Source organism: Sceloporus occidentalis, unplaced genomic scaffold (genome assembly GCF_023333645.1).
Source record: "Sceloporus occidentalis isolate IW3139 unplaced genomic scaffold, rSceOcc1.0.p SCAF_6, whole genome shotgun sequence".
Lineage (NCBI taxonomy): Eukaryota > Metazoa > Chordata > Lepidosauria > Squamata > Phrynosomatidae > Sceloporus > Sceloporus occidentalis.
The window spans coordinates 80,879,100-80,894,294 of record NW_028316986.1 but is presented as its reverse complement, the minus strand read 5'-3'; the positions used below and the strand labels follow the sequence as shown (position 1 = coordinate 80,894,294).

The 15,195-nt window shown below is 39.5% G+C and overlaps 1 protein-coding gene across 1 annotated transcript in view; it reads left to right on the top strand.

The window, feature by feature from the left end:
- ESR1 (estrogen receptor 1) overlaps positions 1 to 14,741 on the top strand; it is a 266,364-nt gene extending 251,623 nt beyond the window's left edge. The window contains exons 8-10 of the mRNA XM_089530178.1: positions 3,602 to 3,735; positions 8,624 to 8,807; positions 12,541 to 14,741. Coding sequence (XP_089386304.1) covers positions 3,602 to 3,735; positions 8,624 to 8,807; positions 12,541 to 12,775 — 553 coding nt within the window. The 3' untranslated portion in view covers positions 12,776 to 14,741. The remainder of the gene's footprint in view (positions 1 to 3,601; positions 3,736 to 8,623; positions 8,808 to 12,540) is intronic.
- The last annotated feature ends 454 nt before the right edge of the window (positions 14,742 to 15,195 follow it).

The window sequence follows — 15,195 nt, the reverse complement described above, 5'->3', positions numbered from 1 at the left end:
GTTCTCTCCTGAAGTGCTGACTGCATATTTGGACATTCATTTAGAAGGCTAAGCAGAAGTCATAAATAATTGCTCTTAATGGAAACAGCATTTTTAAAGACTTTCCAACTAGAAACTTAAAATACTGCTATTTTAGGGAGTATAGGATTTTGTATTTCATATAGCAAAAAAGTACCAGGGGATCAGATTGAGTAAAATGTCAACCTCTGAAAACGGAGATAGGAATTGCCATATCACAGAAGAGATCTTGGAAGCATTCCTTTTGCTGAACGAAGTCCAAATGAGCTCATACATGTGTGTCTTTGAAGACTTCCAAAAATTAATACCTTCAGAGCAATCAAAAGCAAGAACACTAAATGATGTTGTCGTGTCTAAAGTCCTTTGCCGCCGTCCCCCCCCCCCCCCCCTGTCCTCCATTTTACCTGGTAGCTGAAGTTATTAAACAGTCTGGAGTCTATCAGAATAAGGGGAAGGCATGACTTTTTAGAAAAAAAAGCTGGCCATTTAATAATCTTATGACTTTATTCCAGTTGCTTGGTCAAGATGACAGTTCCAAGCCCTTTGCTCCTTTGCAAAGGACTTGGCTGGCATGCAGAACATTCCTCTGAAGCAGTCTAGTCTCTGACTTCCATATTCTTAGAGGTCTGGTTGCTTTCTGCCAAATAGTTTTATTCTTTGTATAGATGTAGGCTTTGATTATGCAGCAGTTTCACTGACTTTTGTGACAATTCACATGGAGCCAAATTGCTCTCCATGCAGGCTAGAATTCAGCACTTTATTGGTAAACAACCATAGCAGGCTTTTCAAAAATCTGTGCTTCAGACCTGGGGAATGTGGGCATGGTGGATGTGGTAACTCTGTGATGAGGCAAGGATACACTGCCTATGTACAAAGGTCAAGTCCTAAAGTTCCAAGCTCCTCTATCTGACAATGTCTTGTGCTAAGGACATTTTCACAATGGTGGTGATGACCGATCAAAAGAAGGAAAGTGAGGAGGGGGGAGGCTTTTCACTTTAGCTTGAACATCCTGAAGTCTGGGAATTATATATCCTTTGTATTCTTTGTTTCTTTGTCAAAGGCTTTAAAAAAATCTTTCATTTTAAAAAGTAGCTCATTTTGAAGCTGAAGTTGTGTAATTTACTCTGCATTTGTTCCTGTGAGCCAAAGTTACAGAGTTTAGGATTTTTTAATGTAGAAAAAAAGTAAAAAGGATTGCAGTACTGGTTTATAAAATGATGCATGGTGTGTACAAATCTCTCCACCCCCTTCAGCACACTTTCCCTCTCTCTGTGGGACAATTCAAACAGGCCAGAAGCTGTGGTGCCTGTACCTGGTGTTCTTGAATTTGGTTTTGCAATTTACATGGCACAAACAATCCTTAGTCGTTTCTGTTGCCATTTCCACGGTCCACCATAATTTGTTGTTGTTGTTGTTGTTGTTGTTGTTGTTGTTGTTGTTGTTGTGTGCCTTGAGATTAATTCTGACTTTTGGTAACCCTATCTTAGAGTTCTTGGCAAGATTTAATCAAATTATGATAGCCATTGCTGCCTTGTTAAGAGAGTGTGACTTGACCAAGGTCTCCAGTGGGGTCCCATGGTTGAATGAGAATTGAACCCTGGTTTCCCAGTATCTCAAACCACTACATTGTGCTAGCTCTTAGAAGCACATGCTCCTGTCAATTGCAGCCTCCTTTACATGGCATTTTTAAAGACTTTTGTTTTGTTCCACATGCATTTATTTCTTTGGGGATGTGTGTTTTGACATTGTACAATCCCCTCTGCCTTTTGTTCTCCTCTCACATTCATGATATTCTGTCTCATTAGCAAAGTCTTGCCTCCCCTCATTCACTTTCACTCCTGGCTACATTGTATGTGCACAGCCTACCGGGTTCTTCTCCTTGCAATCTCCTTGCTTTGGCATGGTACAGACCACCCCTTTGGGGTGGCCTGCACCCGCCCCTTTTTGCTCCGGATTGCAGCCAGGGCAGCCTCACTGGAAGCCCTGCATCCCCAATCCAGAGTTTTTCTGGGCCACAGAGAAGCGGCAAAATGCTGCTTCTCCATGGCACGGAAAAGGAGTGTCATATGTTCCTTTCCGTATAGGATTCAGTTGTTTTTCTTTAATTATCCCTCTTGTATGTCCAGTATTTACTCTTGTTAGTGTTCTTTATTTGACTACTAGACTACATAAGAAAGATACTAAATAAATAAACATACAAACCACCATATAACCCTTTCTTTCTTCTCTACTTATGTTTTTATGGATATATCTATTGTTACATTGTCTAATTTGTCTGTCTTTATTTTGTTCATCTTAATTTTATTCTAATTTCTAACTCTCTTAAGGAAAGGTGAAGAGAGAAGGTGAAGGAAGCAAAAGGAGATGACCACAGAATTTTATGTTAACATTCCTTCCTCAGTTTTCTTCCTTACTATACTCATCTGCTTGTTAAACCTGTTCTGATCGCTTAGTCTTTCCATTACTCTCCTTTTTTTACCTTTCCTTTCCTGCTCACATTTCTACTTTTAATTATCTAATGTTGTATTCCCCTCTCACTTCCATATATTTCCTTGTATCTTCATTTCACATTCCAATTCCCTTCCCATAATTTTTTTTATTACCTTCCAATCTTCTTTACATTGGTTAGTAGGCTTACCTTTGGTTATCTGGGTTAGAATATCCATCTCATACATCTTAAATAGTTTAAAAAGCCAATCCTTTACTGGGGTGTGTGTGTGTGATCTTTTTGCTTCCACTTTTTCACTATAACTAGTCTTGCTGCTGTCACCATGTATAATATAATTCTCCAATATTTCTTTTCTGATTGATTACCTAACACTTGCACCATATTAAGCAAATATAGTTCTGGATTCATGGGAAAGCCAATATTTAGTGTTAATTCTGTATTTCTGTGTATTCTCTTTCCAGAATTTTTAAATTACAGGGCAATGCTACTGCATATGATAGAACGTACCTTTACTTTTCTCACATTTCCATCAGGAGTCATTTGCATTTTTTGATATTTTGGCAGTTCATTCTAGTGTTAAATACCATCTAAAGTATAGTTTATAGGAATTATCTTTTAATGTACAACTATTAGTGGATTTTAGGTACTTATTTCAAATTCTTTCCTAATCTTCTAACTTGATTGCATGCCCAATATTTTGAGCCCATTTTTTAAAAAAGGATATACACTTTGAAGTCACTTCAGGAGTTAACTCTCATTTAGTTTTATGCCGCCCGCAATCATAACCACCAGTTCTGTTATTTCAAGATCCCAGTCACTACAGTGACTGAACTTTTGGGCTGACGTCCTTCCTTGCCCATTCTTGCGACTTGTTGAGTACCTTAGCCAATGCAATAAAATACAGTATTTTTTACTTGTCTTGTTGTAAGAGATAGGGATCTAATAGGTTTCCTGTAATAAGTACCTTTGTAGTACCTATGGCATAGTATCTCCAGGATATTACCTACACTGGACTCCTGATATTCTCTTGCTATTGGCTGTGGGCTGATGGGTTTTGCAATCCAACAACAGCTGGACAGACTTGTTGCTCTTTCTCAAACACTCACATTCAGACTCTGAATTGATTTCTTTTAGGAACCATGGGAAGTGTGTTGAGGGTTTTGTGGAAATATTTGACATGTTGTTGGCCGCTTCTTCTCGCTTTCGAATGATGAATGTCCGGGGAGAAGAATTTGTGTGCCTTAAATCCATCATCTTACTCAATTCTGGTAAGTGAGATATGTTTATTAACTCACAATTTATTGTTGCAGTTGCTTCTGTTTTGAACGTATACAGACAGTAAAGGGACCCTGCTTTTGTAATTCAAAGAAACAGTTCATATGTATTGTGGGATGATGAAACTCTTTCACCTCAAACACGCCTTCACACCTAAGGACCTGCAGCTGTTTCATGCATAGTTCCTCTAATACAGATAGAGACAATGGGTGCTTCCCCCACAGAGTCACCTGCCCTCCTCCCCACAGAATTCAGTATTTATGACAAATCAACTGAAGGACCAAAGCCTCCTCTGGAAAAAAAGTCATAAGAGGCATTAGCCATGTTGTGTTGACAAGAGCATTGCCTGCTGTGCTTCCCCCCTCAACCTAAGGTGACTCATATACAGTTCATGTGAGGCTGACTAGTTTTCTTGGGTCAAAGTACATGTTGTTGTGACACTAGTTGTTTAACTGTAATTAGCATGTCTAGTTATGTAACTATATAAAGAGCAGCAGTGGTGAAGGAGGCAGGAGTGGAGTGTGGGCTTGTATGGAAAGGGGTTTATCATGGTCCAGTTGTCAATCCAAAAGAGAAACACCAATAAATGCCAATGGAAACTTTCTTCTCCTAGCTAACAGCAGCTTTCTCATAACAGTTTTTTATTAGATTAACCACCTTTTCAAATGTACCATGGGGAAGTCATAAGCATAAAAAGAAAATTCCAGAATGCTCTGCACACCCACTGTGAGCATTTCTAGTAATATTGAAACTAGCTTTTGGTACTGTAATCTAAGACAATATCTCAGGATGATATTCATGGAAGGAAAAATTCACTTTGCCTCTCCCTTTGTCCTATATTCATCCCTCCTAAATCCTTAAATGGATTGAAGAACCTTGCTGCTGAACAATGTGAGATGGAGCATGGGGGACTTCTGGGAAAGTTGCAAATCATGTAAAATTGACAGATGTCTGATCCTCTGAAGAGCTTTTCAGACCTCAGACAATGGCTGAGAGTGAAGCTGGAAAAATTTCCTGCCATTAACTTCTTTCTGTTTAGTTATCTTTGACTCCAAGCCAATGTTTCTGTAATTACAGCCTTGGCATTTGTTCCTTGCTCCACAATACCACATTCTTGACTTATGTTCAGTCTGTTGTCCACACTGATCCTTAAGCTTTTCTTGATTGGGACAGTAATTTCCAGCCATATATTCTCCCCTTTTTAATAGTGTGATTCTAGTCTTTTATGGTGTTGCGTGTTACTAATTTTTCTTGAATTTCATGTTATTTTTTTATTTGTCTAGTCTCTGTGGATTGGTTCAAATAGCAAACTGCTGTAGTCAAAGCAACAGACATTATAAATTGTGGTATCAGCATTCTGCACAGAAGATGCAGGAGGCTCATCTTCATAAATGAAACACAATTAATATGCACAAGATAGGATGAAAAATCTTGCTTTCACTGAGCTTAGCACACAGCAATGTTCTTTGTGAGACTGTTGCTATATTTTGAAAAAACATTGCTAGACAGATAAGAACAAGGCGGCATTGCATGGAACAAGCTTATGAACCATGAGACAGGGAGTTAAATAGAGAAAGTATTTTTCAATTTAGAATGTTACCATCAGCATAACTGCAAATATTAGCAGGCAAGGTGGCACAAAAGTTGGGGTACTTAAAGAGCTGCATGGTACCACATGGAACTGTTCCATACCTTCCAATTTGCCCAATTAATTCTCTGTTTCCCTACTGTTCTGGCTCTTTTTACTATATCTCAGTTTCTTCCTCCCCCTCCACTTTCCCCCTTTGTCCTCTGCTTACTTCTATTGCTGCAAATTGAGTTCAAACTCCAAAAGTAATTTGCATTCAGATAACTCAACAAGAGGGAGGGGAGGGGAGAGGATAAAATCTTACCCTTCCTTGTAAATTCAGGCAAAGGTAAACTGCTGCAGCTCTTTTGCGTTCAATACATACATTGATATGATTTAACATTTTTATTCTTACCTGTTTATTTGTATATATTCCAGTACATATTGTATATTTTTATTTAGATTTTTATAGTCTGTTTATAAGCTGTGCATGTTTAGGTTATTCATACGTATCTATATGGTATTGCGGTATATTGTACTTAGTGCACTATATTAACATTATATATGTGTGTGTGTGCGCGATTGTTGTATTACTACGTTTTGAGGTATTTTGAAACGGCCCCCAGGCTATTCAATAAACATATTGATTGATTGATTGATTGATTGACATACATTGGTAGGAAGATGGATAGAACTGGCAGACTTCACTGGTGCATGCACTACACCAGTGTTCATAGATATACAGACATTTGAGGATTCTGTTATTTAAACACTATCTGCACTACTTGAGTGATGTACTTGTGTGCATCCCAGTCCTAGCCATGTATATTGACTCATACCAGTACCTATCTCAGTGTGCTCTTTTTGTTGCCACTATAAATCTGCAGGCTGAAGGCAGGGAAATCAAGCTGATAAGATGGTGAATTGTGATCACCTTCTTAGGTCATGAGCCATGGATGTCTGATTTTTGTCCCGTCCCCCCCCCCCCTTAGTTTGCTTATGAAATGACAAAGGAAAGTAAATTGACATCACTCATGAAATTTTACCCAAATATTTGGAAAATAAATTTGTCTCTTGCTGTAAAGGCAGCACTAGCATTTCATCACTTCAGTAACATATCTTGGTCACTGGGGTTGCTAAGGTGGCGGGGGGGGGGGATGAAAGTAACTCTTTCATTATAAAACTAAGCTGTGCTTTGTGAACAACAACTATAAAGTCAAGCAGCAATGCCCCTTTTTTGAATGTTGTGAATTCAAGTCAAGAAACCCGACGGGTTCATAGCCAAAGGTGGTTAGTCATATTTTCTCACTTTGAATGTCTTTGAAATCATTATGTTTTCACAATGCAATTTTAAGCATACTTATTGAGGAGGAAGGCTGAAAACTGTGAACTTTCTTCCCCAATATTTTGCACTTGTGATCAAGTTTAGGATTGTGGCCTGAAATTAATTGCAGTTAATGTGACATTATGTGATTTAAGCATAACCTCCCCCCCCTCCCGGATTGGAGCATTAGAGGCTAAAAACTAACAACGCTAAATGGAAAATTCCAATTTCAGGTACAATTTAATTACTGTCCATGGAAGAAAAAGGCTGGTTTAAACCCTGTTTAGGTATAACTGCTTTGTGAATTTGGCTAAAAACAAACACTATAGCTCATAATATTGTGAAATACCCTAACTGGCTTTTATGGGAATTCTTTGGCATTAGTGTGACTTGCTCTGCAAGCACCCCAGCTGCAACGGCTGAACCAAACTGTCAGAATGCTGATGATCTGATAAAGGGATGAGGAGCTTGTGGCAATGTGACTGTCTTGTATCTAGCAATCAGAGCTTACATTAGTTTCTTATTTCTTTTGTTTCTTTTTGTTTTGCTTTGCTTTGCTCAGGATGAATGGCTTGTTTCCAAAATTACTACCTCTGTGGAAAAACAAAGACAAAAAACTAGCTTAAGTCTTCTATCCAAGATAATAGGTTTTGAAGCAGAACAATATTCATGCAGAGGTTATTTAAAGAAACCATCATTCTGTACATTTGTGCCATATCATCCACTGAACAACTGAATCAGTCCTAAAGTACTTATTTCTTTTTGTTAAAATTTCGACTACGTAGTTTCATGACTGATTCACATTCAAATTCATAAGTTCTATCTATACCAATAATAATACGCTTGTGGTCATCCAGATGTTGTTGGGTTGTAATTTTCATCTGTCCTAGCCAGGATTATCAATGGTGCAAATGAATGGAGTTACAGTCCAACAACATCTTGGAGGATACAGGTTGCTCACGCTTGATCTGCATTGCAAATCTGTATTAGTTTTTGTATACATGTGTGGTGGATTCTCTCTGAGAATTTTCAGAACTGGATTTGGGGTGATGCTGAAGTTGCATTATTTTTTATAGGTACTCTTTCCTTATTGGGCCTAAATAGCCCCAAGACACCAGATCTTGTTTGATATTGGGGGCTAAGCAGTGTCAGCCATTTAAGTTTATCACATGCCACTTCCAGATCATTCTGGGCATGGGATGGGATCAGCACAGAATGTGAGAGAATGAGTGTTACCATACAGGAGAATGCCGCTGATGCCACCGGGAGTCCCCAGGCTGTTCCCCATCCATGCTCTGGCAGCTGATTTTGAAGAACGGTTCAAAATTGTTCTTCAAAATTGGCTGCCAGAGCATGGATGGGGAATGGCATGGGAACTTCCAGTGGCATTGGCAGTGTTCTCCTGTTTGGTAACACCTGTTCTCACCCGTTCTGTGCCGATCCCATCCCGTGCCCAGAACAGACTGGAAATGGCTTGCAATAAACATAATTGTCAGAACTTGGATGGGAAACCACAAAGGAATACCAGCTGTTGTAAGATATATTTTAGAGGAATGAATGGACAAAACCACTTCTGAATATTCCTTGCACAAGGAAACTCTATTAATTTCATGGAGTGGGGTTGCTATTAACAGGCTACTTGAAGGCACATACACATACTTTTCTTAAGAGGATTACAGTTTTCCATCTGAGTTAGTTGCATTTTCCTTGGGATAATTTTATTCACTCTCTCTTCCTTGCCTGAAAAGGCATCTGGAAAAAAAAGTTACATCTCAGATACAAGAAAGAGAATGACTGTCAAGTCAGTTTAACAGTGTAATCATGTACACACCTATTCAAAAGAAACGCTCACTGACTTCAATAGGAAGTAGCCCCAAGTAAATCTTACATCTTTGCAACTCAGCTCTGTGGAGTGGATACGCCCCTCTAAATAGAGTTCACCTGTTGGAGTCCTGATGACTCAATACAGATTTGTTCTCTTCTCCCACAGGTATCTATACATATCTTTCCAGTACCTTAAAATCACTAGAGGAAAAGGATCATATCCACCGTGTCCTAGATAAAATCACAGATACTTTGATGCATTTGATGGCCAAATCAGGCCTCTCTCTACAGCAGCAGCATAGACGACTGGCTCAGCTTCTTCTCATCCTTTCCCACATCAGGCACATGAGGTAAGTTAACACAATACAGAATTGTCCTTTTGAGGTTGCACAAGATAACATGAAAGGCTATACTGAGATGACTTCTCAGTGCATTGAGCTAGAGTGAGTGTTCACCATCATCTACTGTGAATCACCTTGGAGACAGTAGTGGGATCAGAGAAAATAAACAAATACTTGGAAAAAATAAATATAATAATAATAATAATAATAATAATAATAATAAATAGTTTATTTATATCCCACTTTTCCAATTTTTGATCAAAGCAGCGTATAAGTTTAAGTAAAAAAACCATCAAGATAAAAACAATTAAAACAGTATCTAAAAACAGTCACAATAACAATAAAAGCAACAGGTTCAACTGAGTGGGGAAATCCATAAACATCACAAGGTCGTCAAACCGAGGGGGTGAAACATGAAGTAACATCTCATGGGGGGAAGGCTTGAGAAAAGAAGGTCTTAAGGTTCTTCTTAAAAATATCTAAAGATGTGGTGGAGTGGAGCTCATCTGGAAGATTATTCCATAATCTTGGGGCTGAGATGGAAAAGGCCCGTTGCGAGGTCCTTGCATAATGTGCAGTTGGGACCTCTAGCAGATTCTTCCTTGCTGACCTGAGTGAGCGGGGCGGATTATATGGGGAGAGGCGGTCCTCCAAGTACCCTGGGCCCAAGCTACTTAGGGCTTTATAGGTCAGATAAAGAAATGTAGGAATTCTCATGAATGCTGATAATCCTGGACAGTGTTTGTGAATGTCTGAGACATTCTGAGATACATTAGCATTTATCTAGCAATGTACAATGGAAGAAAATCTGTTTAATTTTTGTTTTTAAAGCTACATTTATTTTATTTTGCACTAATTTTAACTGCACTTGTGTCTGCTTTGTATGTCCCTTTTGCCTTCTATTCAGTTGTTCAGGATTCACTTATTTCAGGATATAGGCTTTAGGGCATTGACTCCACTCACTAGACTGTGAGGGTCTCTGTCAGTTATCCAGGCTGTTGCCACACTCTGTGACTTCTTCCTTTGTGACTCTTTCTGTATGCTGTTATCCCAACACATCACCAGGCACCATAGATACCAACTACAATTAAACATTTGCTGCCACCACAGACGCCCTGTATCTGCTTTATGATCACTCTAGTACTTTAGTGTTGTTGTATACCTTCAAGTCATTTCTGACTTATGGTAACCCTAAAGCAAACCTATAATGAGGTTTTCTAGGACTGAGAGTGTGTGACTCAACCAAAGTCACCAAGAGGGTTTCCTTGGGTGAGTAGGGAATCAAAACCTGGTCTCTAGAATTATAGTCCAACACTTAAACTACTGCAGTAGAATTTCAAAAGGCATGCGTGTATATTACAAAACATTTATTAAACAGAAGATAACCGTACAAGTCAAGATTATGTAGTGTGCTGAAGTATGTGGTTACAAGGTTCAGGGGCTTAGCTGTTATTTATTTATTTAATGACTGTATTAAACTTTATTAGTCCCACATTCTGACTAAAATTAAGATGACAAAAAGCATGACTGAAGCATGACTGCTAACTATGCTGTCTTCTACCTCTTTTTCTGCCGATACTCAATAACTCACTTTGAAGAACAGCTTATCTCTGACTTAACTTTCTTAACTGACTCTCTCACCATTCAAATCACATTGAAATGACCAACAATTTTCAGCATTCCATGCTGTCATTCCCTCCCAACAAGCCACTTAACATCTATCTCCTACGTAGATACATGGCAATACATTGCCTTATTTCTGCTAACATGTATTTTATAACATATTTACAGAAATTGAAAACATCACATGCATCTTACTTGCTACTATATCAAAAATGTTTTGGCATGGATGAGAGCAAACAGACTGTAGTTTTATCCAAGCAAGATGGAAGTGTTGTGGGTGGGACAATCTATCATGAATCTGGGACCTTCTCTAATTATACTGAGTTTTTACAGCTATGGTGTATGATTCTATCTTAGCAATAGCATTAATGTAGTACAACCCTCAGCATTGCCTGCTACAATAGTATAACAAGGGGTGCGAGTGGGGGAGGAAAGTACAGAACCTACCCAATAGATCAGGAGGGATCATAATATTTCTGGGTTGCTGTTGTTATTGTGCCATCAAGTCATTTCTGACATACGGAGGCTCTAAGGTGAACCTATCACTGCATTTTCTTGGCAAGATTTGTGCAGAGGGGATTTGCCATTGTTTTCTTATGAGGCTGAGAGATTGTGATGTGCCCAGTGGATTTCCATAGCTGGGTGGGGATTTGACCCCTGGTCCCCCAGAGTGTTGTACTAGGTGCACCACACTATACTGGTTTTCAATATTTCTGGGGCAGAAACCTATCATCAAATTATAAGATATTGTACGGTGTTTATGAAGAAATGGCCCAAGGTGTGTTGATCCTTGAGGCAAAGACCTGGTTAACCTCAGCTAAAGTAGATCTGTTGAAATCATTTGTTGACTAATGAATCAACACATAAGAAAATGCCTTTGATTCAATGGGTTTACTCTAGACGGGACTAACAATGGGATTCATCCCCCCACCTCCCAAAGCTGAATAATGATGTATGGCAAAACTATAATAATATAGTATGATAACTCTCCTGGGCCCAGTGCTATTCAACATCTTTATCAATGATTTGGATGACAGAATTGGAGGCATACTTATCAACTTTGTAGATGACACCAAATTAGGAGGAGTAGTTAACACCCCAGAGGATAGAATCAAAATTCAAAATTACCTGAATAAACTGGAAAGCTGGGCCAAAGCTAACAAAATGATATTCAACACAGATAAATGTAAGGTACTGCACTTCAGGCAGAAAAATGAAATGCACAGATATAGGATGGGGGACACCTGGCTTAATGAGATACATGTGAAAGGGATCTAGGAGTCCAAGTAGACCACAAGTTGAACATGAATCAACTGTGTGATGCGGCAGCTAAAAAGGCCAATGCATTTTCAGGGTGCATAATTAGAGGTATAGTGTCTAGATCAAGGGAAGTAATAGTGCCACTCTATTCTGCTTTGGTCAGGCCCCAACTGGAATACTGTGTACAGTTCTGGGCACCATGATTCAAAAAGGACATTGAGAAACTGGAGTGTGTCCAAAGGAGGGCAACTAAAATTGTGAAGGGCCTGGAAACCATGCCCTGTGAGGAGAGATTTAGGGAGCTGGGGATGTTTAACCTGGAGAAAAGAAGGTTAAGAGATGATATGATAGCCCTGTTTAAATATTTGAGGGAATGTCATAGTGAAGAAGGAGCAAGCTTATTTTCTGCTGCTCCAGAGACTAAGACCTGGAACAATGGATGCAAGCTCCAGGAAAAGAGATTCCACCTCAACATTAAGAGGAACCTCCTGACAGTGGAAGGGCTGTTCGACAGTGGAACACACTCCCTCAGAGTGTAGTGGAATCTCCTTCCTTAGAGGTCTTTAAGCAGAGGCTGGATGGCCATCTGTCCAGGATGCTTTGATTTAGATTTCCTGCATAGCAGGGGGTTGGACTGGATGGCCCTTGCAGTCTCTTCCAACTCTACGATTCTACGATTGTATGATTCTATAACAAAAACAAAAACAGACAATTTACTAGTGGCACTGTGATATCCCAGAATCTTCACCTTGATGTGACTTACCTCAATCTGAATAGTAGAAGATACATATCTAAAAGTCCTTTTGTAATTATTAATCCGTGTAATAATGTGTTCTTTTGTTTTAATGTCTTCTTACAGCAATAAGGGAATGGAGCACCTTTATAGCATGAAGTGCAAGAATGTGGTCCCTCTGTATGATCTTTTGCTGGAAATGCTAGATGCCCACCGCTTGCATGCCCCTGCAGCAAGAAGCAGCCCTCCAAGGGAAGATGATCCTCTGAATCAGCTCGTTGTCACATCTCCTTCAGTGCATTCCTTGCTACCTTGCTATGTGAACAAACAGGAAGAGGAAAATGAGCAAGAAGCAGTTTGAGAGTCTACATTTCAATGAGCCCAGATATTTCTGAGAATCCCATCAGCAGACCACCTAATTCAGGCTTACCTGAACTTGTACCATGTGTAAGCACTCCAGTATTTGCCAATTATAATTGCCAAACTGATTGTTTAAACTACTAATGAAAGAACATTTTATCAATTTAATCACAACATGGGGTTCATAAAACAATCCTTTGTTGTATGTGTTAAATATCACACAATCCTAAGGATTCCTGTAGTCTTTGCTGGTGTCAAATTAAAAAATTGGGTGGCCTTTAAAAAGGAAATCACTTGGGCAAAAATCCTACCTGGGTTTGAGTAGTGATGTTTACATGTAATGTTTATTGGCTCTTTTTAAAAGTCAAGAATTTTACCACACATACACTAAAAGCAATGACAGTGACAAGCTCAAATTTTGTTAGACTCCTTTCATTCATATTTTAAGAGAAAGAAAAAAAAATGGCAGTGGGATTTAGTTGCCTCTATGGGACTTTTTTCTTTCAGGGATGTAGTCAATATACAGCAAGATGATTTTTATTAACTCTTTAGACTGCTTGTACAACTGATTCAGCAAACAAACAAACAAAACACCTTTCACTTAACTTGTTGCGGGGAGTGAAACTTGAGGTGATAGGTTATAGTCATATTCATAGTGGATTTCACATTATGGTAAAGATGGGCAGGTAGTTTTCAATTCACATGAAGAATTCCTAGCTGGGCAGCTAAAGGCAGAAGCTGAGACCCTGCCTCCTGATCTTGCCACAGTGCCATAACTGTGCTTTCCGTCCAACCCTTGAAATCCATCTTAAAAGCTAGTCAGCCATCTGGAGCAATGGAGGTCTGTGCTGCTTCTGAGGAAGGTGCTGCCAGATGACATGACCAGTGCCCTCTTTCTAAAGAGCAGTGCTCTGCCCAAAAGCAGGGACCCCTATTGAGATCCCTGTCTGTGAACATCTAGAAGGCAATGCCATAATCACAAAAAGTCAACATGGGTTTCAGAGAAACAAGTCATGTCAGACAAATCTGATCTCTTTCTTTGATAAAATTACCAGCTTGGTAGATGAAGGGAAGGCAGGGTGTTGGACTGGATGGTCCGTGCGGTCTTCCAACTCTATGATTTTATGATTCTATGATCTGTAGCACCTCTTTATCACAGTGCCATTTGCTGGTGGGAGGGAATTATTTACGTCATCCTGCAGCACCCCAGTTGGCAGCATCACAGACTTTCATCACTTCAAACGGCTGGCTGACTTTTAAGGTAGGTTCCTCTGTCATTTGTAGTTGTAGCAATAGTGCCATGATTGCAAATGAGAATACAAAGCAGTTATGGTGTCCTAAGTCTAACTTAGAATATTGGGCCTGGTTAAGAGGATGCCAGCCAGAATTTGATATATGTGTCTACTGAGGTCTGTAGTGAATCCAAATTAAAGGATTCCTAGTTTAAAACAATATACTTTACACCAGTGGTCCCCAAACTGTACCCTTTGAAGAGATTTTGGACTTCAGCTCCTGGAAGCCTCAGTAGTCTGGGATTCTGGGAGCTGAAGTCCAAAATCTCTTAAAGAGCACAGTTTGGAGACCACTGCTTTATCCAGTTGTGAGTCACTTTGACAATTACAGGTGGTCACCACATGGATTTTAATATACATCAATCATTGCCTATCACCTTTGATTTGAAAGGTAATTAATAGATTTTATGAACAGAAAGATATATTGATATGATCCAGTCTGTGTATTATCTGATATGGTATGTGCAGCCTGGAAAAAGGCTCTACAATTCTCAGAACTTATAGCCACCTAGCCAGTGGCCACAGTGGCGAGTAGGTTCTGGGACTTGTTTTCCAGAGAACACCTTTTTACAGCTTTGATGTAATGGATAGCCACCTTGGGTCCCTTTTTGGGAGAAAGGAGGCATATAAATAAATAAATAGACAGACAGACAGACAGACAGACAGACAGACAGACAGACAGACAGACAGGCAAATTCTGGCAATGGAAAATCTACTTCGGCTGCCAACCCCAAAAGGGGGCACTGCATTGGAATAGAAACTACCGAAACTTTCCCACTTGGTTTTGCCATTTTCTAATCCCAGTGAGCCATATGCACAGGCAAGCAGCAGCTTCACTGTTTGGGTGGCTTAAGAATTTGGTCTTAAAGAAAACTGTTGTTTCTAATGGTTGTTCTGTTTTCCAGAAATTGTCGGTCTGCTCAGTACAGTCCATACTACACAGGAGAAGGTAAATTGAGCTCCCTAGATTCCATTTAGGTCATGTAGCAAGCCCTTATGTTTGTATCGGATGCTCCCCATTGTACAAAAATGCACCTGAGCTCTGTGTTGGGGGGGAAAATACTACTGGCAGAAAGGAGGAGTGAAGTGAGTAAAGGACAATTTGTGTTGCACTACAAGAGAGGTCACT